This window comes from Myotis myotis, unplaced genomic scaffold (assembly GCF_014108235.1).
Source record: "Myotis myotis isolate mMyoMyo1 unplaced genomic scaffold, mMyoMyo1.p scaffold_m19_p_3, whole genome shotgun sequence".
In the NCBI taxonomy this organism is placed as follows: Eukaryota; Metazoa; Chordata; class Mammalia; order Chiroptera; family Vespertilionidae; genus Myotis; species Myotis myotis.
In genome coordinates, this window is record NW_023416335.1 from 203,270,684 (window position 1) to 203,294,055 (window position 23,372).

Genomic DNA, 23,372 nt, shown 5'->3' on the forward strand with positions numbered 1-23,372 from the left:
TGAGCCACACCAGCCAGGTGAGTTACCTGAATTCTTGCTGTCAGTTCCCTCTATAATTTTGGGTGAGCCTTTCCCCCTTGCAGCCTCAGCTTCCTGTTGTATTCCTCACCCATCTCCCGCCACGGCTGTGGCTTCCCCCTAATCACCTTCTTCGTTTCTCACCTCTCTGTCATGGCCACCTGCTCCAGCATGGCAGAGCCTGTGTTGGCCTTCCAATTGCCAGAGATGGAGGTTCTCCTGTAGCAGAACAAATAACACAGTGAGGGCGTTAGGGACATGTCCCCCTGATCTGCTTTCCTTCTTTGCTTTGGCTGTCAGGAGGCTCTCATTATGAGATGTATTCTTAGGGACACATGCTGTCCTCAACTTTATCTTTTATGTGGATTGCCTTATTTCTTGGATCTTTTAAAAAACAATTTTAACTGATTCTTTTTTAGAGAGAGAGAAAGAACGCGCAAGAGAGACATAGATTTGTTATTCTACTTATTTGTACATTCACTGGTTGATTCTTGTATGTGCCCTGATAGGGGATCAAACTCACAACCTTGGCATTTTGGGTATTTCTTGGATCTTAGTATCTTTTCCAAAGCTACCTTTGAATTTTAATAATTAAATTTAAAAAATGTCTACACAATCTAATGAAATCCCCCAAACTTTGGCCTCTTTTTTGAGAACTAGGCCAGCATAACCCCTGGGGATTCTGGGATTTTCTCACAGCCCCCAAATGTAGGGAAAGCGACCCATGGAGAGGAGTGATTACTCTTCCATCGTGAAGACCAGGAGGGCCTTCTGGCCTCATCACCCTCTCAGTTCCCTTGTCTTTTCTGCCCGGCAACACCTGACCTCCCTTTGGGTGCTCCCATGCCCATGGCTCTTTCCTACGTCCAGGCCTCCACACATCTCCTTTCCTTTGCCTGGTCCAGTCTTTGTCTCCATCCTTGCCGCCCTAAGTCCTACTCATCCTTCAGTTTCGCCTGAAATGTGACTTCCTGGCAGCCCACCTTCCCCAACAAGAGTAGACCCTCCTGCACTACACCTGTACCAGTGTTTAGTAATGCTCTCTCACCTGTAATGACTGCTTTACAGGGGACACGTTAACTCGTCCCCTAATGTCCAGTGGGACCTGGCATGGAGCAGATGAGGAAGGGACTGTGTGTGCAGAATGCAGACAAACCTTGTCCAGTGGTTCATGTGTACTCAGCAAAGATGGAATGGCTATAAACAAAGTGGCAGAGGTAAAGCTATTTGTTTTATGGCCAAGGGCAGGCAGGTGGTGGGGACTAAAGGATGATGGTGGGGGGTGGTGGTGGGGGTGGAATTGCTACAAAATATGTCCTAAATGAGAAAAGAGTACAGAAAAGACTAGATGGCGGCCAATGGGAGTCATAATGACCAAGGGGCATCGATAAACAGAGACATCGATAAGGTTCACATCAGTTCAGTTTCATTCAGTTCAGCTCAACTGAACTCCATTCAATTTGGCAAAGACTCACTGGGCCATCCTGTGTCCTGGGAAGTGGTCTGGGTGTACAGAGGTGACTCCTCCTCAGGCTGCTCACTACCTAGAGGGGGAACTAGTCTAAAACCAGAGGCTAGGCTTGGTGGGGCTATCGATCTACACAAGGAGAGAGGCGCTCTGGGGAAGCCACGACCAAACCAGAGTCTCTTCCTGTGACCGCGGAAGGTAGCCAGTGGGATGTGTCTGGAGGATGAGTAGGGATTGCTATCGTGGGATCTATCCTGGGGTAAGAGGAGGCAGAACTGACTCGGGTCAGACGGATGTGAGTTTGAACCTTGGTCCCTGCATTCTCTAGCTGTATAACTATGGTCAGCATCCCCGCGTCTTTATTATCTCATTGTAAAATGGGAATCATTAAAGTACCATCCTTCCAGGGTACTGTGTGGATTAAAGGAAATCTGCCCCCCAAATCTTTTAGTACAATGGGCGCTACTATGATTTCTCAGTGAGTGGAAATGAGAGAAGGCATTCAAATGCCAGAGGCAGCAGGAACAGAGCCAGACCGCTCTCCTTCCAAGAAGATAATGATGGTGAGAGTTGATATTTAATGAGTGCTTTCTATGTGTGAGACACGGGTCTAAGGGCTTTATAAGCACTGGCTTCTTTCAGCCTCACGGAACCTAACAAGACGGATATTATTTTATCATCATTCCCACTTAGTGGCAGAGCCACCAAACCATATCTGAGAAATTCCATGCTCTGAACTACGACTCGCCATGGCAGAGCCTATGGCTGGCTTGGGGGAAAGAGTCAGTTGGCCCTAATGTGATCCAGCTACTGGCATGCATGATGGAGCCTAGACTGTGACAAAAGGGTCTGTCTGTCCAGGTTGCAAATGTATGACACTGACCCCCTCATGGAGGAAGGTGGGGCCGGGGATGGAGGAGCCGACCTAAGTCACCTTGGCAATGAGTGGAGATGGCGAGTCAGTACGAAAGGGACTGTACGAAGCCCTATATCACAATTGGTAACGTGTTTCTTATAGGGCTGTGGGACACTGGTTCTGCAAAGTGCATGTAGAGTGGGATTTGCACGTAAGGGCAGAGATGGCGGATGGTGGGAGCCAGGACTCCCTGCTGGAGTGGGACGTTTAGATAAGCAATCTGGGAAGGCCAAATGAACCCTGTGGGACTAGATGGAAGCCGGAGGCACCAATGTGAACTCCATTTAGCTTTAGACACAGACGGATAATGTTATAGAAATGATCACCGGTGTGTGAGGAGTGGGTTAAGGTACACACGTATCTTTCCTAGCTCTGCGGAGAGGCCTGGAAAAATGACACTCCAGGAGCAAAGGCCCGAGAGCAGGGCGGCAGGTGGGCCAGGGAGGAGGCTGAGCGGGCAAGGGCGGAGAGGATGTCCTCCCCTGAGGTCTGCCACGAACCCCCTCCCTGGGATGTGGGCCAGCTCAGGGTCCAGGAAACGCCGTAACGAATGACAAATTGGGGCTGTCAGGGAAGAAAGGCCGGGCGTAAAGAATGCGGCAGTGAGGTAATCCTCAAGGAGAGGAACTGGGACAAGGTGCAGTCAATGTCAAGTGGAAACTCGAACAGCGAGGAGAGGAGGGAAGTGATACCATGACGGGCGGCAGAGGCCTCAGGAATGCACTGGGCTGCGGCACCAGCATGCTCCCTCACTCAGCGGGCGCAGGGAGGCGGGGACATCATCACCCCGAGGGCATCAGAGAGCCGCCACAGGTCTGGCCTGGCTCCTGGGTGCAAGAGCCTGATTGGCGGGACAGGGCCGAGGTGTTCCTTGGGAACGGGCTCCATCTCTTTGGAGGAAATAGGTCAACTGCCTGCACCTTCTCCAGCTTCCCAGGCAACGGCAGAGACTGCACGGCCTGCAAGGCCTGCAGTTACCATCCGGGCCTTTGCAGAACAATGTGCTGACCCTCGGTGCAGGCAATCCAGGTGGTACAAAAGCAGCCCTAGACCATGCATCGATGGGCGTGCATCGCTGTGATGGGTAAAACTTTATTTAAAAAAAAATACTTTCATTGATTTCAGAGAGGAAGGGAGAGGGAGAGAGAGAGAAACATCAATGATGAGAGAGAATCATAGACCAGCTGCCTCCTGCATGCCCCACACTGGGGATCGAGCCTGCAACCCCGGCATGTGCCCTGACCGGGAAACAAACTGTGACCTGCTGGTTCATAGGTCAACACTCAACCACTGAGCCATGCTGGCCGGGCATGATGGGTAAAAGTTTATTTACAGAAACAAGTGGCAGCTGGATTTGGCCTGTGCGCTGTGGTCTGCTGACCCTGACCTAGAGCACAAACTGCACCGCGCAGAAGCACATAGAGACTTCCAGCTGCCCTCGCCGGCCCCTGCAGCCCTCCGCATGGCGCCATTCACACAGCCGGGGCTCCGAAAGGCTTGGCACGCGGGCACCGGGTGGCTCTCTGGGGTCTCATCATTTCAGGTGGAACCAACAACAACATTCCAAAGTGAGAGACAGAGGGCCTCGGAGTAGAAGAGATGCTCTGAAGATGGGCCCTCCCACTTCGGTTCCCAGTGAGTCACCCTCTGCCGGCGCCTCCCCTGGGGGAATGTGCTGGATTTCCTGTCGCTTGCCCCCTCCTTTTCCCTATTTTCATTGGGGGATGCCCCTGCGCCTGTCGCATGCCGTCTTGCTGGACTCTCCATGCTGCTTTTCTGACTTTCTCTAACCACAAGCCTGTGGCCGAAGTTGGACCAATCAGCGCTGTTTCCGTGGAACCACAATCTCAACTCAAGTCCTGAGGTGATTAGGGGACATTCACTTCCCAGTCGGGGTGCCATGGAGATTGTCTATTGCTTCTGGCTACCCAGATCCCTGGGCTGCCCTGGACCCTCATATTTCTGAAACTGATAACTGAGTGACTTTGTTTGTTAATTTGTTTTAAGTTTCTGAACATCCATGTTTTTCTCATAAATCCCCTTTAAAAAGCTCCATCAAATTAGTCAAGTGTGTTGCCGAAACCGGTTTGGCTCAGTGGATAGAGCGTCGGCCTGCGGACTGAAGGGTCCCGGGTTCGATTCCGGTGAAGGGCATGTACCTGGGTTGTGGGCACATCCCCAGTGGGAGATGTGCAGGAGGCAGCTGATCGATGTTTCTCTCTCATCGATGTTTCTAACTCTCTATCTCTCTCCCTTCCTCTCTGTGAAAAATCAATAAAATATATTTAAAAAAAAAAAAATTAGTCAAGTGTGGTTTCTGTTGCTTGCAGCCAGAGAATCCTGACATGGTCTCCTAACTGGTCTTAGTGGCTCCAGGGAATCCCCTTTGCAGCCCGAGGGCCCAGAGCCACCTTTTTATTAATTCAGGTCAGACCATGCCACGTCTCTGATCGGCAGAGAACAGAGGAAAATCCACAATCTCAGTGAAGCGTTCGAGGCCCTGCTTGATCTGTACTCAAGTTTCTCTCCGTCTCATCTCCTACGACACACAACCTGAATGTACCTGAAGTTCCCCAAACATGCCCGTGTCTTCCTTCCTCTGGGGGGACAGCCCTCATTTAGGCAGACAGACTTCCACCCTGGGATAAGCCGGGTGGACCGTCAGCCCTCAGCTTACAGACCAGAGAAGGTCATAAAGGAGGTGGAAAGGGGAACAGTGATGTGCAGATGGGGCCTTCTCCTGGGGCGGGGGAGACAGGGTTGGACATGCATCACTAATCTCTGTTTCCCCCCACTCTCTTCCCCCTCCTTGCAGACCCCCCCCCCCCCCCCGCCCGCCCCCGCCAGGGACTCACATGTAAGCCTTGTAGTTGGATCCGATTTTCTGGATGCGAATGTCGTACTTGGAGTCGATGAAGGCCTCGGTGGTGGCGTAGGTTCTGGCCATCGCCACCATGCTGGTGATGTCCTGGTAGTCATGCTGGTTTTCCACTTTGATCTGTGTGGGAGGGCGAGAAGGTGAGTGCCACCCACCCGCGTTCACGAGCACCTACCCGATGCCAGGACCAGTGCTCCATACAGAGTGGCCTTGAGGTCACCTGCCTGGCAGGGGATACAGACACGGGAACCAGTCGTCCCCCTGCGCCTGCAGAAGAGGGAGGGAACTCCCTGGAGAGTCAAGGGGACTTCACAGAAGAGGTGAGCCGGGCAGGGCTGGGAAGGATGAATGTGACTTCAGATGGACTACCCAGCAGGGATGCTCTGAGAGGCCTGAGGAAGGGCAAAGCGGAGGCAGGAGGAGCCCCATGGGGAGGGTGGGAGGGGTGGGCAATGGGATCAGACTGGCCGATGGGGCAGGAAGGTGGGGGACAGCTGAAGGGGGTCCTCAGAGAACAGACTATAGATGGCCTGAACAGCTTAGTAAGGGGCTAGAATTTTCAGCCCAAAGGCTCTGGAAAGGCCCTGGGAGGAGTTTAAGCTAAAAAGTAGCCTAATTTTTGTTTTAGAAAAATCATCAAGCAGTTGTATAGAGGGTTGAATGGAGGGGTGTGATAGGGGATAGAGAGAGACCAGTTAGAAAGCAGGGAGTGTGTATGTGTGTGCGAGGGTGTGCACATGTGGATTCTGTGTGTGAGGACCTGTGTGTGTAGTTTGTGGTGTGTATATGCAATGTGTGTTATGTATTATATGTGTGGTGTGTCGTATGTGATGCTTGCGTATGCAGGCAGTGCGTGCGTGCGTGTGTGTGTGTGTGTGTGTGTGTGTGAGTACCCACGCACTGGACAAGGCCAGCTCTGTAAGGCCAAAGGCCTGATGGAGACACTCATACTGTGCCCTGAGGCCAGGAACCCCTCTCAGGCCACGGGCAGCCAAGCATCTCAGCCTTTGGGATCTCCAGGCTGTGTGACCTTGGGGAAGTTACTTAACCTCTCTGTGTCTCACTTTCCTTTTTTTAAAAAAAATATTTTTGATTTCAGAGAGGAAAAGAGAGAGAAACATCAATGATGAGAGAGAATCATTGATTGGCTGCCTCCTGCACACCCCACACGGGGGATTGAGCCCGAAACCCAGGCACGCATGTGCCCTGACCAGGAATCAAAATGTGATCTCCTGGTTCATAGGTCGACGCTGAACCACTGAGCCATGCTGGCTGGGCTTCTCACTTTCTTTATCAGCAAAATGTGGATAACTTGTTGATGCAAAGTAGCTACTCCATATCAAATGTGGATAACTTGCTGGGTTAGTGTTGAACATTGGATTGCTGTTGAGTATTAAATGAGATAATATATATAAATGGTTTATCAGAACACTTGGCTCATCACAAGCACTTGATAAGTGATAACTATTATTAATTGTTACCATTTCCTCTCATAACCTGAACACCCAGCATAGTGCTTGGCACACAGTAGGTACTCAATAAATATTTGCTGAAAGAATGCATACCGGGGCCAGTCACGGGAATAGCTGAGTGAGGAGAGTCTAGGCCAGTGGTTCTCAACCTGTGGGTCGCGACCCCTTTGGGGGGTCAAATGACCCTTTCACAGGGGTCGCCTAAGACCATCAGAAAACACATATAGAATTACATATTGCTTTTGTGATTAGTCACTATGCTTTAATTATGTTCAACTTGTAACAATGAAAATACATCCTGCATATCAGATATTTACATTACGATTCATAACAGTAGCAACATTACAGTTATGCAGTAGCAATGAAAATAATTTTATGGTTGGGGGTCACCACAACATGAGAAACTGTATTAAAGGGTCGAGGCATTAGGAAGGTTGAGAACCACTGGTCTAGGCAGAGGGAAAGGAGGGGCCATGGCCCTGGGGGTGATGCTGCCTGTTGAAAACAGACTCCCAAACATTAACAGAAAACGGAGCCTTAACACCGTATGGAAGCTAAAGGTTAGTGGGGATTCATGCTTTTCCATCCAATCTCCCCTCAGATGGGAACACAGAAATGGGGCCAAGATCCTTCCCAGGTAACGGTTTGAAATTAATCTCAACACAGATACACATGAGCCACGGAGGGGAGTCCACAGCCCTATCTTAATAGCCTAGAAAACATTCCGGGCAAGTGTGGCCAGCATCTCCCCCCGTCCAGATCCGTCTCCGTCAGGTTCCCACAGAAGGCCAAGTTCGGAGCGTGCTCCTTCCCAGCGGGACGGCCCAGACAAAGTTGTTTTTCCCCCACAAAGATAAGTGCATGAGGCAATTTACTGAACCAGGTTATTTACGAATAAGCTAATAGCTGGGTGGCTATGGACCAACAATAATAACCATAGCTTAGAACACTTGTTCTGTGGTCTCTCTTTCTGGCAAGAACGAGCCGGCAGGGCCAGCTGGACACTCAGGCCACTCATAGTTCAGGATGATAAAGCCGTGACCTTGGCACACAAATGGATGCTTGTTTTTCTGTTTTTATAGCAGGAAGATGTGCATCCAGCGCATTCCAAAGTGGTATCTGTTCATGAAAACCTGGTTAGATGGGGCAGAGAGGGACACGCTACGTATGTTCTATCCCCGTAGGTGCTTACCAGCCTTGCAGCTCCCAGACTCTCGGGCTGGTTAGTTCAGAATCAATTCCCGAGCTCAGCATTGAGAGCTGAGAAGAGCCGGGCCTGTGTGGCTCAGTGGTTGAGCGTCGACCTATAAACCAGGAGGTCACGGTTCGATTTCCAGTCAGGGCACATGCCCGGGTTTGCAGGCATGATCCCCAGCGTGAGATATGCAGGAGGCAGCTGATCTCTCTTAACATTGATGTTTCTATCTCTCTCCCTTCCTCTCTGAAATCAATTATATATATATATATATATATATATATATATATATATATATATATATATATATATATATATATATATATAGAGAGAGAGAGAGAGAGAGAGAGAGAGAGAGAGAAGAAGAAGAAGAAGAAGAAGAAGAAGAAGAAGAAGAAGAAGAAGAAGAGGAAGAAGAAGAAGTAGAAGTAGTAGTAGTAAATGGAAGTTGCTAATAACCTAATAATGTAGAAGTTCCCTTCCCAGACTTTCTGGGTTCACGGTTCCCATCTCAAGAATTATCTCATGGCATTCCTAGGCCAAGAGAAATACCAAGCACTTCCATCTACTAAGTAGTTAGAGCTAAATTGCTGGATAAATATTTATTTCAGGACAACTTGGTAATTATTTAAAAAAATACACATAATGTTTTTATTTCATTTTAAATAACGAGAATTACTTACTAATGGAATGTGTGTGCTTGGTGGGCACTGCACAAGTTCTCAAACCACAGACTCAGCCGGACCCCATCGCCCACATTTCCTAGTGCCCGCTCATTGGCACATGGTTCTTGCTTTTCTGCACAGCCAGCACCCAAATCCCAGCTTTGCCAAGATGCAGCGCCATTGAAAGGAGCAGGTTGTGATCCAAGGCTGACATGGGGAGCTACCTTGGCCAGTGATCTGCATGTCTCACAGGTGTCGAGAGCTGCTTTTTCTCTTGAAAATTTAAAATATACTGCAGTGCAGGTTTTGGGAACCAGGGATCTAATGTTTTGACTCCCAACACCCTCCCCTAGCAGTTAAGAACAGGAGTCTCTGGGCAGTATCCCTGGGAGAAAAAGCCTACCTGGTTCTCATGGCAACCATGGGTCTGAGAACCCCCCGGGGCAGCGTATCTAATAAACCCGTCTATAGGTGCAACCAGCCCATACTTAAGGAAAATTTGATTTCACTCATATGTGGAATGTAATGAACAAACTGAAATACCAAGCAAAACAGTCAGACTCCTAGATAGAGAGCAGGCAGACAGCTCTGGAGGTGTTAGGGTGTGTGTGTGTGTGTGTGTGTGTGTGTGTGTGTGTGTGTGTGTGTGGAGGGATTGAGCAAAATAGAAAAAAAAGAGAGAACTCATGGACACAGAGGGGGTGTAGAAGGGTGAATGCAGAGGGAAAGGACATAGAGGGGATAAACGGTGATGGAAAAAATCTATATATATAAAAGCCCAGTGCCTGGACCGGCGGAATGACCAGAGCAACTGGTAGCTATGACACACACTGCAGCAGCCAACCATCCTGATCTGGCCCCCAGTCGGCCCCCAACACCCCGATTGGGGGCAGGGCCGGCTGGCCAACTGCCCACAGCCCTTCCCCCTGGCCAGCCCCACCCCTGATTGGCCCCCAACACCCTAACTGGGGCAGGGCCAGCCAGCCAATCGCCCACAGCCCCTCCCCCCGCTGGCCTGGTCCTATGGGCCCCATTGGGGCAGGCCAGCCAGACCCCACCAGTGCATGAATTCATGCACCTGGCCTCTAGTATAAAATAAAACAACAACAAAGGCTATTACACTTGTAAAGATGGTACAAATTCTATTGGAGATTGAGTCACCAGGCTCTCAGTGCAAAGCATGTTGGTGAGAGTAAGCTCACCATTTAGGGTAGTCCTTAAGCATGTTTGCAATGAAGTAAAGTGCTAAAGTGTTGTACTAAACACAAAATTAAGGCACAGTCCCTGTCACTGAGGAGCTCCATGGGAGAGAGACAGACAGACAGACAGACAGACAATGCAGTAAAGAGTGACAATGCCACCACAGAGGCCAGCACGGGGGCCGTGGGTGTGGAGAGGGACCCTGATCTACATGGGGGTGGGGGGGTAAGGGAGTAGGGAAGGTTTCCCAGGTGAAGTGATGGACTCCACTCCAACATTTTTGGTAACCATTTATGGGGAGGAGGAAAAACTGACATGGGGCCTCACGTATCGCAGTACTTTCCCGCTCCTTCCTTCTCGAAGTCTTACCTATTTTTTTAATGAGTACCAACTATGTGCCAGGAAGCAGAATGGAATGAACAGATGAAAATACCAAGCAAATACACGGTTTACTGTCTGATCTCATTTCATCTTCACAAACAGTCCACAGGGCTTCCGGCCACAGTGTACCCCCACAAGCCCTGCCTCTGTAAACAACTATAAAACGGGAACAGATTTACGAGGGGACAATTTCTGGGAGGCTGTGGGAGTAGACAGTACAGGCTGTGATCCTCGAGGGGCGGGAAGTTCGGGAGGTGACCCCCGAGATGGCCTGGCCCCTTTTCTCACGCCACTCGGCCCTGGCCTGGGACACTCAGCATCCCGGGCTCCCAGTGCCTCCTGAGCCCCACTCTTTCCTGCCTCTGGGCTTTTGCTTATGCTGTTCTCTCTCTCTGGAAGGTTCTTCCTGCCTGCCCCTTGCATGGCGGCACATTCTTAATCTTCACGTCTTTATTGAAATGCCACCACCTTTGAGGTTTCCTCCAAAAGCTCCCTCATGCTTTTCTGTCTTCTGCTTAGTACTGAGTCACATTATAGTTCTGTATCTATTTGCTCATCTGTACACTGTCGGCCTCACCCACGATGTCTGTACCCAGTGCTCATAGTACCCAGCATGCAGCAGGTGCTCAGTAAAGCGCTGCCATGAGAGGCTGAATTAGATTGGCCCTTTCCCTTTCTGGGGCAGGAGAGGGGAGGGGCAGTTAGGAGGAACACAGGGAGGGAGGGGATGCCCCCTCTCCTTTTATGAAAGTGGCCGAAATGCAGAGACCTTACCAGGCAGATCTGAGAAAGCTCCGTGAAGGGTTTGGGACTGGAAGACAGCATGGGTCCCCTCAGTAAGTCCTCCCAGGAGCCCTGAGCGGGAGATGCTGTCCTCCCACTTCACAGTGCAGACTCAGAGGAGTGAAGGACTTGTCCAAGGCCGCCCAGCTCGTCAGGGAGGAATGGGGACCCAAATCCAGGCCCGGTGAGTTCTGAACTCCAGGCCTGTTCAAGACACTGTCCTGCTTTGAAAGCAAAGCATGGAGGGCATCTCTCTCCTCATAGTTTTCCTCTCCCATCCTTTTCCTTTCCCCTCTCACCCTCCTCTGGTGCGTTTGTAAGCTCTACCAACAGATGGACTTCGCTGGCAAGTGCGGCTGCTGAGACACAACGGGGCAGGTTCCCAGCCTCTTCCTGGAAGGACCTGGGAGTGGAGGGGGGGTGCACACTTGGCCGCCAAACTCCACGGCCAAGGTATCCCCCAGCTGAAGCTGTGGCCCCAATGACTCACACGAGGGCCCCTTGGCCAAGGCCGCCTGTGCCAGGGGACCCTGTATGGCCGAGGCCTAGGGCTGACTCACAGGGCAGGCTGCCACCACCTGAATCACCCTCCCCGCCCCTGGCTGGAGAGGAGGCTGGGGGCTGGGGGCTGGGATGGGGCACTGGGTGGGGACCATGTGACTCATCCCATGAATCAATAATAATGATGATTGTAATAACAATGATGGATAATAACAGCACCTTTAATGAGAGCCTTTTATGTGCCAGGTGCTGACATCCTATATAATAAAAGCCTAATATGCTAAATGTCTGGTCAGCCGTTCAACCAATCAAAGTGTAATCCTATATAATAAAAGGCTAACATGCAAATCGATCAAACGGTGGAACGACTGGTGGCTATGATGTGCACTGACCACCAGGGGGCAGATACTCAATGCAGGAGCTGCACCCTGGTGGTCAGTGTGCTCCCACAGGGGAGTGTTGCTCAGCCAGAAGCAGGGAGCGGGTCTAAGCAGTCAGTCAGACAACCTGAGCCGGGCTGAGGGAGGCCCCTCTTCCCCGAGTGCACAAATTTTGTGCACTGGGCCTCTAGTATGCTAATGATATGCTAAGGCCGCTCAACTGCTCGCTATGATGTGCACTGACCACCAGACGCTCCTACTGGTAGGTTAGCTTGCTGCTGGGGTCCGGCTGATCGGGACTTAGTAAGATGGGCTGGACACTCCCTGGATCCCTCCCATGGTCTCTCCCTGGCTGGCCAACCCCCCGTGTCCCTCCCCAGCCCCGATTGTGCACCAGTGGAATCCCTTGGCCTGGCCTGCACCCTTTCGCAATCCGGGACCCCTCGGGGGATGTCGGAGAGCTGGTTTTGGTCCGACAGCGGAACGACTGGTCGCTATGACGTGCACTGACCACCAGGGGGGCACTGCTCAACTTAGGAGCTGCCCCCTGGTGGTCAGTGGGCTCTCACAGGGGAGCACTGCTCAGCCAGAAGCTGGGCTTACGGCTGGCGAGTGCAGTGGCAGTGGCGGGACCCTCTCCCACCTCTGTGGCACCGCGGGGAGCGGGCCTAAGCCAGCAGTCGGACATCCTCCGAGGGCTCCTGGACTGTGAGAGGGTGCAGGCCAGGCTGAGAGAACTCCCCCCCCACGAAGTGCATGAATTTCATGCACTGAGTCTCTAGGGTGTGTGTGTGTGTGTATGTGTGTGTGTGTGTGTGTGTGTGTGTGTGTGTGTGTATCAGAGAGGAAGGGAGAGGGAGATAGAAACATCAATGATGAGAGAGAATCATTGATCAGTTGCCTCCTGCATGCCCCTCACTGGGGATGGAGCCCACAACCAGGGCGTGTGCCCTGGCTGGGAATCGAACCGTGACTTTCTGGTTCATAGGCCAACACTAAACCACTAAACCACACTTGCTGGGCCTAACAGCTACATATTAATTGACTTAGTCTTCCTAACAACCTTAGGTAGTAAGTACTATTCTTTCCCCACTTCACACATGAAGAAACTGTGGCCCAGCCAGGTTATAGAATTGTTGCAGGCCTCAGCTGGCTATGGAAGAGCTGAGATGGTAACCAAGGGCTTTATCACTCTGAAGCCCAGTCATTCATTCGATAAATATTTACTGAGGCCCTACGATAAGCCAGGCACCGTGGCAGGGACCAGGGACGCAAGGCTAGAACTGGGTGAGAAGCTTGTGAACAAGTACAGCTATGACATAGTAGGTGGAGGTGAGTGTTATGGGGAACACACATTAGGCAAAGGGGATGGGGGAAACTGGAGGTCAGGGTGGGGATGCCATTTCATAGGGGGTTGGTTGGAGGCCTCCCTGATAAGTCGGCATTGAGCAGACACCTGCAGCAGGTGGGGGAGCAAGTCACAGGCCTGCCTGGGGCAGAGCAGAGCCAGAGCCAGCACGGGGGAGGTGGGTCCTGATGAGCCTAAGCCAATTAGAACACAGCATTCCTCTCTCAATGGCCCAGGATGGACGCATGGACAAACGGGTCAGCCAGATGGACAAGAGCATCCGAATTCATCACGGATGTGAATGTTGAGAACGAAGACTATTACCCAGAATGTCACCGGCAGCATCCTGGGACAGAGGAAACCACCAGGAATGGAGCTAAGCCTGAGGCCAGTGGCCGAGGACCTTGGGGACTTCTCTGAGCTAGTCCACAAGGCTTCCTGGTTAAGCCAATCTGGGGTGGAATTTTCCATCACTTGCAGTCAAAACAATCCTGATACAGGTGAGTGCATTTACTGGCTCCTGGCTGCCCCGACCCGCCTTGCTGCCCTGGGTGTGCCTGCAGGAAGACACTCTTGCCCAGGCTCCCTCATCTGAGGCCAGATTTTCCACTCTGAAGGCCCTTCCTTCAGCAGCGAATACCTTTAGGCTGGGAGAAAGCTATTAGGGGAGATTTCTTATTTCCAAACTCCAGCAGCTTTCTTCCTGTGGAGGGAGCAACGCTCTGGCCAGTCTGCCCATTGTCATTCACACCTCCCAGGAGTGGGGGTGGGGGTGAGGGTTGATGTATTTGGATGGGGGTGGGGGGTGGGAGGTTTGGAGGAGAAATGGGGCAAGCCCAGCACCCAGCCCATTCTCCTCTCCTTTCTCGTTGGGAGCCATCATTCCCACCAACAGCCTGTAATCTGTTCTGCTTCCCAGACGGTAAGTTTTCAACCACGTGGGGATGCCCGAGGCCACCAGCACTGCCCGTGTCATGTGGGTAAGTCTGTCTCCTTCGGGGTGCAGGGCTGGGAAGCCCACTTAACTACCCATCTGAGCCACATTCTTTCGTGTCTTTATTTGTGGGAAGGTGATACGTTTGCTTTTTCCTTACTCTTATCAGACAAAAGCCTGCAGCTGGCCGGCTGGTGGGAAAAGCCGATTGTAGGAGCAAAGTCAAGCACGAGGCCGGGAAATGACCTTGGATGCTTCTTCCATCTGAGGCCCAGTGCTTCTCCTATCTGCCAGAGGGAAGTGCCCCAGTTCTGCCGAAGAAACGACATTCTTGTCCCCTTACACTTCATCCGGAAGGGCCTTGCACAATGCATCGCGAAGAGCACCCTTGGTAGCGGTTTTATAAAAGTTGTTGAAACTTCCCCGGGCCCTCCTGCCCTTTCCCTCCTTCCTCCCAGGACCTGCCAGCTTCGTGGGCTGAGGGGAGGGCCACAGGCTCCTTGCAGAGCTCATTAAGGGTTGCTTTGTTGTCGTCCAGAGCAACCCTCCGTGAGTCTCCCCTTTGGGGTCACCTCGGTTGACTTGGAGGGGTATAATTTATTCACCATGAAATGAACCCCCTCTCCCGCCCAGTGACAGGCTCTGACAAAGAGCCCGGCTCTCCCAGGTCTCTGCCCAGCACCCGGTCTGTCTGGACTCCCACGCGGAGTGTCCCGGCCTTGGACTTGACTGGCTCTGCCTCCCTGTCAGCACAGCTCAGCTCAGCGGCTCCACCCTGCGCTCTAACAACTGTGGGACTAAAGCAAGGCTTGGTGCCTCCCAGGCAGGATTGAATTCCAGATCATTCAGAATAAAAACACACTCAGCCAAGCAAACAAAGCAGATGCTCCCTCAGCCTTGTTTATTATTTCAACCTCAGCCTGGACATTTCGTTGCTTCGGGACATGTCTGCAGGCAAGCTGCCCAGAGTCCCTCCTTCCCATTGTTCTGGGGGAGAGGGGAGGGCATCAGCCTTGGGCTTTCACGGCAAGGACACACAAACAACCCAACATGAGAAAAAGACAGAGAGCCAGGAGGCCCAGGCTCCACTTCCGGCTGGGGAGGGACCTCCCGGGTGACCCTGGGCAGGGCAAGGTCCTTCTCTGAGCTCTTAGCTTCAAAAACTAACCCTGCTAAGCACAGAGGGGATAAGTGGTGAAGGGAAAAGAAAACGCTAACCATGCTCGCTTAGGTTATCAAAGTAAACCGAGGGCAGCACTGACCACATTAGCCAAGACGGGAAACAACCTAAGTGTCCATCAGTGGATGAACGAGTAAACAAGATGTGATTTGCGGCAAGAAAGAAGGACACAACATGGATGCTCCTTTAGGACGTTATGTTACGTGAAATGAGCCAGACAGAAAGTGGCTAATACTGTGTGGCCTCACTTATACGTGGAATCTAAAAAAGCCAAACTCATAGAAGCCGAGAGTAGTGGTGGTTCCCAGGGTGTGGGAGTGGGGGATTTGGGAGGCGTTGTTGAACGTACAAAGGTATAACCAGAGGTTGACTAAGTCCTGGGGTTCCAATCAATGCACAGTCTAGTGACTGACTACACTCAACAGCACTGCATCATATTCTCCAAAGTTGCCGAGGGTGGACCTTGAACGTTCTCACCACAGAAAAGAAATGGCGACGCTGTGAGGTGATGGAGGTCTTGGCTACGCTACGATGGTTATCACATTGCAAGGCCCAAGTGTATCAAATCCACATGCATGGCCCTCCAACACGCACAGTGTTACCTGTCAATCACTAGTATATCTCAAGTAGAAAAGAAGTAGCTCAAGGTTAACCGTGTGGTCTCTGAAGGAAGACCATCTGGCTTTGAACTCTGGGAGGGGGGCAGGGTAGGGAGGTGGAGGGTATATCTTGGAGCCTCCTCAACTATAAGGTGGCTATGAGTACAACTCAGGATTGAGGGAGATAAGAGGAGTATGTGAGCCCGTGCCCAGGCCTCGGGCAGAGCTGGCACCGAGCATAAATTCATCATCACATCATTATCCCTGAGATGCACACGGTCTGTGAGAGAAGCAGGCCTGTCAACCGAGAGGCGTGAGCGCAGGTGGGGCGGCAGAATTCTGCACGGGCACAGTGTGGGCGCCAAGTGGCGGGGGCAGGGGGGTGGGGCCAAGGGGTCGGGAGAAGTTCAGGAAACTCTTGAACTTGAGCCGAGCCTGGTGCTGCCGAATCTGACATGGCTGTGGGCGTTCATGGAAGATAACAGAGGGAGGGAACGGCAGGGAGGCAAGGCACAGCCTGGCATGTTTGGGATTACACAGGGCTGGGATGTGGCCGGAGCCCTGGATGCGAGGGGGCCTGCGCTGAGAGGGGACCGGAGGATGTGGTGGATCCTGGTGGGTCTTGCAGACGTTTCCCATGCACCCCACGGAGCTTGGGCGGGTTTTAGGCAGAGGAGTGATGCAGCCAGTTCTGGGATTTGGGACTCACACTTCAGCAGCCATGTGTCCAGGGGGCTGTGATGGCTGCAGCTCAGACCAGAAGTGATGCAGAGCTGACTTGAGGCAGTGCGAGGAGAAAGGCAGGAAAATGCAAACTCTAGACCCAGACAACAGAAGAGTGATTACCAAAGGCAAAGGCGGGGGTGGGGGGTGGGGGGTGGGGTGGGGGGGGTGGGGGGGAGCGGGGAGGTAGAAAAGGGTAAAATGGGGGATACATGGTGATGAAAGGAAACTTGCTTGGGGTGGTGAACACACAATACAATATACAGATGATGTGTTACAGAATTGCACCCTTGAGCCCTAGCTAGTTTGGCCCAGTGGATAGAGCATTGGCCTGCAGACTGAAGGGTCCCGGGTTCGATTCCTGTCTAGGGCACACACCTCAATTGCAGGCTCGATTCCCATGAGGGAATCGAGTTTCTCTCACATCGAACTTTCTCTCTCTCTGTCTCTCCTCCTCTACTCTCTCTAAAAAGCAATGTCCTCAGGTGAGGATCAACAAACAAACACGCAGAGGCCGTCTCTGTAAGAATGGCCGGCTTTCACGCGTGCCTTCCATACACCAGGCCCTCCCTGTTCCAAGTAACGCGCCCAAGGGCACTCAGAGAGTAAGTGGCAGAGCTGTGCTTCAGACCCCACAGTGGGCTCCTGGACTGCACTCCTCGGCACAGGGCTGGGTGGCCAGGGCCGTCACTGATTCAGGTGGGTGTGCTTGTCCCAGGCACTGCTGCCCCTAGAGCCGCCTGGGTAATTATGCATTTACTTGCAGCCACATGAGAAAGGAAAAAAGGAACAGGGGAAAGGATGAACAAGGGACCACATGACAAGCTCAGGGAAGGGCTGCATGGCGGTCTTGCAAACTCAAAGACCTAAAGTAACCACAAGGATGGTCTGACATGAAAACTTTAAGAGCAGTTTATGTTGGTTAGTCATGTCCCAGGCCAGGATCTTTCCTAACAAGGGTCAATCTTTACCTACATGGAGCCTGTTGTCTTTCTGCATCTATGATAACATATCGTTGGCACGTCAAAGTAATTCTCCTTTTTCCCGACCCCTCGAAGCACAGGCACCGCTCTGCAGAGACCACAAGTCCCCTCATTGTTATTGAGTTAACTGTTGACTGTTAACTATCCTGCGCTCACCTCAGTAAAAGAAGTATGTGTCCATCATTTTACTTTTTATCCAATCCAGAGGTTTCCCCGCTTTGCTTTCTCCTGCCTCCTTAATCTATCACCAATGGATTTCATGTAACCCACTTATGTCTCCTCTTTTGATTATAATGTAAAATAAAAGGTTAATATGCAAATTGACTGGACGGTGGAACGACCAGTTGCTATGATGTGCACTGACCACCAGAGGGCAGATGCTCAATGCAGATCTGCCCCTGGTGGTCAGTGTGCTTCCACAGGGGGAGCGCCACTCAGCCAGAGCCGGGCTCAGGGCTGGTGAGTGCAGCAGTGGTGGTGGGAGCCTCTCCTGCCTCCGTGGCAGCACTAAGGACCCCTCGGGGAATGTCCGACTGCTGGCTTAGGCCTGCTCCGGGCCAGCAGGCAGACATCGCCCGAGGGGTCCTGGACTGCGAGAGGGCACAGGCCGGGCTAAGGGACAACCCCCAGTGCACAAATGTCATGCACCGGGCCTCTAGTAACATATAAAACAAGGTGAAAAACTGCCGTTCTCTGGAGCATTATCCCAATACATTGAGATTCTGCTTCCTGGCGATTGTCAACAGTTTGGTTCAAATAAACTCACCAAAATTCTTTACAGGGTTGAATGTTTTTACGTTAACACCTTTAAGAACCTGTTTTACTTAACCCGATACATACATGTAAAAAATCATTTCCATGTCTCATCTTCATAAAACTTATGAATGAAATATGGCAGGTGCTCTTTTTTTGAACTCCAAGCCTTTGCCCTTGGATGGACATTTCACACTCACAGCTCATCTCAACTGAGCCACGTGCCAGGTGCTCAGCAGCCACTCATGGCCAGTGGCCGCCACATTGGACAGCACAGGCTTGAGGAATCAGCCCACAGTGAGGAGGAGACGGGCAAGGATGGAGCCCCCGGGCACATGGACGAGGGGCTGCAAAGGAGGCACAGAAAGTCTGGTTGGAGAGAAAGCAGGGAAGGCAGGTGTTCCAGAGCCTGCAGGGGACAGGGCAACAGCCACTAGTGACCAAGGAGCAAACCCAGGGGCTGAAGACTTTATTAGGTTTGCCCATCTGGATGAATGATCTTTGCCAGATAAGGTTCCGGGGGTGGTGGGGGCTGATGTAGGGAGCTGGTGAGTGCGTGGAGACAGCAGCTACACGCTCTTCTTGAAGAAACTTGGCTGAAAAACTAGGATGGCATACAGGCTCGGAGAAGACATACGTATTCTTTTAAAATCCGAGTGTGACTTATCATGTTGAGGAGATGCCAGTTGGGAAGCAGCACTGAGAACTGAGCTGAGAGGAACAGACAGGTAGCGAGCCCCAGGGGATATGGCGAAAATGAGAGCCAGAGCTCAGAGGTCAAATGAACTGTGAATAGGAGAAAAGACGCCACTGAGGCAGGGAAGAGGGCGGGAGGGAGTGAGCGCAGAAGGCGGTGAGAGGGTGTCTGCCAGCGTCAATGAGCCCATGACGCGGGGCTTGACGAGAGCAGGGAAGCTGTAGAGATGCCACAGTGGGGATGGGAAAGGCGGCAGGTTAGGTGGTTGTAAGAGCTTTGCCAAGAAGTCCCGCTGGGGCTGGAGGTAATACATTCGTAGCCGCAGCGTCGGCTCCGTGGTGGGAGTCTTCTCCAGTGTCTCAGGACGCACTGAAGTCGTGGAGGTGGGGAACAGCATCTCCACATCCCTGGATGGGATGATGAGGCTCAGAGAGGGCAGGTGACCAACCCGAGGTCACACAGCCTCAGGCAGTGAGAAGACTGTCTGGGCCCAGAGCCTGCTGCTGCTACTTCTCCAAATTCCCAAGTCCATGAAGCCCCAGTGAGAACGCGTTTGTGGAGTCCCCTGGGGACGCGGGTTCCCTGTCTCGCTCCCTCCTCACTGGTCAGCTGTAGCTTGGGCTAGGGCCGTGGCCATTTTGCACACAGGGGAGGTGGGGTGGGAGGAAGCTGCTACTGAGGACGATCCCCCGTTGCAGAGGGGCTAGAGCCAGCTGTGGGCAAACTACGGCCCGTGGGCCGGATCCGGCCCGTTTGAAATGAATAAAACTAAAAAAAAAAAGATGGTACCCTTTTATGTAATGATGTTTACTTTGAATTTATATTAGTTCACACAAACACTCCATCCATGCTTTTGTTCCGGCCCTCCGGTCCAGTTTAAGAACCCATTGTGGCCCTCGAGTCAAAAAGTTTGCCCACCCCTGGTAGACAGTCACAGGTAAGTGAAGTCCTCTGGGGGATTCAGGCTCCTCCTGAGGGCAGAGGGCAGCCGTCGGGCCTTCCTGGGGCCTGGGGCTAGAAGCACAGACTTTGCTTCCAGCTGCTCCGAGGCAGCCTGCCTGCAGGCCCTGGGCACTGCCCGCCTATGCCCTCGAGCCTGTGCTCTGGTCTCTTCCTCCCCGGAAAGCTCTCCTTGCTCCTCTACCTGATAGGGACTCACCCACGAAAGCCCTAAAACCAGCCGCCTCCTCCAGGCCGCCTTTCTGGTTCCCGCCAGCCCCTAGGAGTGTCTCCCTCCTCCTCTGAACTCCCACAGGCCTCTGTACCACTTGGGATGTTTGCTATTTATTTAATTCCAAGCATCTGATCATTCATATTGTCTCTAATTATTTAGAGTGCGCTGTGCTAGGCACTGAGGATATGGTAATAAGACAGGGACAAGGGAATTTTGGAGTTGGGGGAGGTGGAGAATAGATAAGCAGCTGGATAAGAAGGTGGTCAGACAGATGGGTAGACAGAGAGGTAATACTTGGGTAGGAAACAGCTAGTTCGCAGACGCTTTGAAAGGCAAGCGGGAGAGTGTCATGTAGAATACAGAGAATGTATTACTGTCTTGATTGAATTTTTAGGGGCCTCCTGAAGCTGATCAGGCCGAGTTTGTGGAAATCCATGGACAAGGATCTGGGCTCTACCAAACTCTTCCCCCCCCCCCCCCCACCCAAGTCACAGAGCTGTCGGAAAATTCAGATGAAGTTCTGCAGGCAGCACAGCGGAAGCACAGACCGTGGGGCCAGGCTGATCTAGGTTCAAATCCCGGCTTAGGCACGTGCAAACGCCATGATCTGAACCGAGTCTGTAAGCATTTCTGGGGCTCCGTTTCCTCTTGTGTAAAACGAAATGATAACATTTCTACCCATTCTCACAGGGCTGGGAGGACTAGAATGTGTGTCTCTATGTCTGTATCTATCTGTCTGTCTGTCTGTCTAACCCATCTGTAATCTGTCTACCTCTCTAAGTGACGGCTAGAGTACGTGCTAAGAGTTCTGAAAAGCACAGACTGTCACACAAGCAGAAGCGATTGCTCTGAACGTGGGTCTGGGAATCAGGCTGTACCACTTAGGAGCAGTGTGACCTTGGGAAACTTCGTAACTTCTCATCGGTACAATGAGCTTTACGATAGCACGTTTCCCACAGTTACTACGAAGATCCAATGAGACAAACCAGGTAAGTGCTGAGAGCCAGTCCATCCTTGCTGTTTCAAAGGACCTGGCATATATGGCATACTGTTCTTAATATGTTTGCTCACCTTCTTGGCACTATGTGTTTTTACCAAGGTCTCCTCTCTGAGAAAGGTTGTTTCCCCAGGTAGGGATTTTCCCCTGAAGTTAGGGAGGGAATAAAACCCCTCAACTAAGTGCCAGGAGGGTAATTAATCACTTTAACTACGAACAATCATGCTTAAGCTACATAATCTTTACTCCCTGGAATGGAGATAAGAAACGCCCTAACCTTTGTAATAGAGATTGATAGGATTGAATCAACTGGTATAAATACAGATGTAACAAGACAGCGAGAGACAGAACCTAGGCACAGAACCTACACAGAACGTTCTCTAGAGACAGAAGAACTTCGCTGGAGAGAACATGGCAAAAGATCCTGGACAGAAACTGGCCTCAGAACCTAGAGACAGAACCTAGCGAGAGAACATGGCAAAAGATCCTGGACTGAACCTGACTACAGAAATTGGCAAGAGAACCTGACTAGAACCTGGTAACTGAACCTGGCTGGAGAACCTGGACAGAACCTGGCTGGAGAACCTAGAGAGGGAACTTGGCTACAGAACCTGGCTGGACAACCTAGCAAGACAGCATGGACACAGAACCTGGCTGGAGATCCTAACCAGAACTTCACTGGAGATCCTGACCAGAACTTGGCTAGAGATCCTGGCTAGGCTGCTGATCAACTGAACGCTGTCTCCGTGTCCTTCCTTCTTTGCCGACTCCGTCCACGCCTTTGGGGACCCCTGGACCTGCTGGGGTTGGACCCCGGCAGGTAAGCATTGAACAGTGCCTGGCCCAAAGCAGCCAATGTTAGCGGCTTGTTGCTGTCTAGAAGCACCTGTATAGAGAAGGTATGTAGAGATCTCCTAAGTCTGACACACACTAATAGAATTCGAGCTATTTCCTTGACTTTCTGGCGCTGCTGGCTTCTATTTCCTGGGCACATGGGCCTCTCTAGCCATCGTTGTTGGTAGTGGTCTTAATGGGGGCCGTGCGGAGGGTAGCTGGTACGGCCATGTGGTACCTGATTGTGCCCATGTGCAGGTTCTGCGGGCGATCAAACATGGCATTTAACCCCCCGCCCGCCACACATAGCCCTTGAGGGGCGGCTGGAACCTGCTGACGCTCCTACAGACCAGGGCGGAGTGTGTCTGCAGCCAGACAGCGAGGAGGCGGCTGCCGGGCCCTGCCAGGGAATGCTAGACAGACTCCTTGTCTCTCTGGCTCGCTAGTGAAACATGGAGATCGTAAAGGTCATTGTAAACATTTTTCAAAAACAAGAAAGCAATTTTGTGTGTGTGTGTGTGTGTGTGTGTGTGTGTGTGTGTGTGTGTTGGGATGGGACTCCCTGGCAAAGGAAACTGCTTACTTCACCAAGTTAAAGGAGTGAGAGCACTGTGCCGAGGTTGGAAAACATTGGGGTGTTTGTCTTCCAATAAAAATAATTTTTGTTTAGCATTGGGGTTGTGCAGGCGTCTCTCCCAGGTGGCTCTGCCTTGTGGGGGTGGGTGTAACAGGGGGTGGGTGGAAGCTTAGGAGGGAGGGGAGAGGGCAGGGGTCAAGAAGTCTGCTATGTGTGTGCCGCCTGTAATGACTACATTTACAGAACAAACAATCAGAACCTCAGAGTGTGAAAGTACTCGAGGGGGCATCTGGTCAACCCTCTCATTTTGCAGATGAGGCAAGTGACACACGGGGAGGGGCAGGCGACCTGCCCGGGGCTCCTCATAAATCAAGGACCAAGACTGGCTCCAAGTCTTTCAGCACCAGGGGTGCCGGCTTCTCTCTACCAGCGAGCCACGGGGTGTGACACGAGGAGCCCCCTGGATGACTTAGGGGGTTCACAGGGAACATTCACATTTTAACAGATACTTATTTCAATGTGTACTAGGGAAAATGATCTGGCCCATAAAACTCGTAATTTATGTTAGTGCTACAAAATGTCATTCCAAAACACATTTATTTAAGCAGAGAGAGAGGGAGAGGGAGAGGGAGAGTGTGTATGTATGTGAGTTGTATTAAAAGTGTTGGATCAATAACAGAACAGGTGACCTGTAGGGTTGTTATAAATCATGACTA

At 51.7% G+C, this 23,372-nt stretch overlaps 1 protein-coding gene and 1 long non-coding RNA gene across 4 annotated transcripts in view; one reads left to right on the plus strand and one right to left on the minus strand.

The window, feature by feature from the left end:
* Positions 1-23,372, minus strand: part of SYN3 (synapsin III) — a 388,952-nt gene that overhangs the window by 17,986 nt on the left and 347,594 nt on the right. For both annotated transcript variants that reach the window (XM_036297700.1, XM_036297699.1), the window contains exons 8-9: positions 5,258-5,400; positions 163-237 (exon numbers count right to left, since the gene is read on the minus strand). In XM_036297700.1, coding sequence (XP_036153593.1) covers positions 163-237; positions 5,258-5,400 — 218 coding nt within the window. The remainder of the gene's footprint in view (positions 1-162; positions 238-5,257; positions 5,401-23,372) is intronic.
* Positions 13,163-15,006, plus strand: LOC118650003. Of its 2 annotated transcripts, none has more exons than XR_004965821.1 (3): positions 13,163-13,705; positions 14,125-14,185; positions 14,309-15,006. It is a non-coding gene; the product is annotated as an uncharacterized LOC118650003 (long non-coding RNA). The 2 variants fall into 2 exon arrangements; XR_004965822.1 differs by lacking the exon at positions 13,163-13,705 and having other exon boundaries at positions 14,032-14,185; positions 14,309-14,530; positions 14,773-15,006.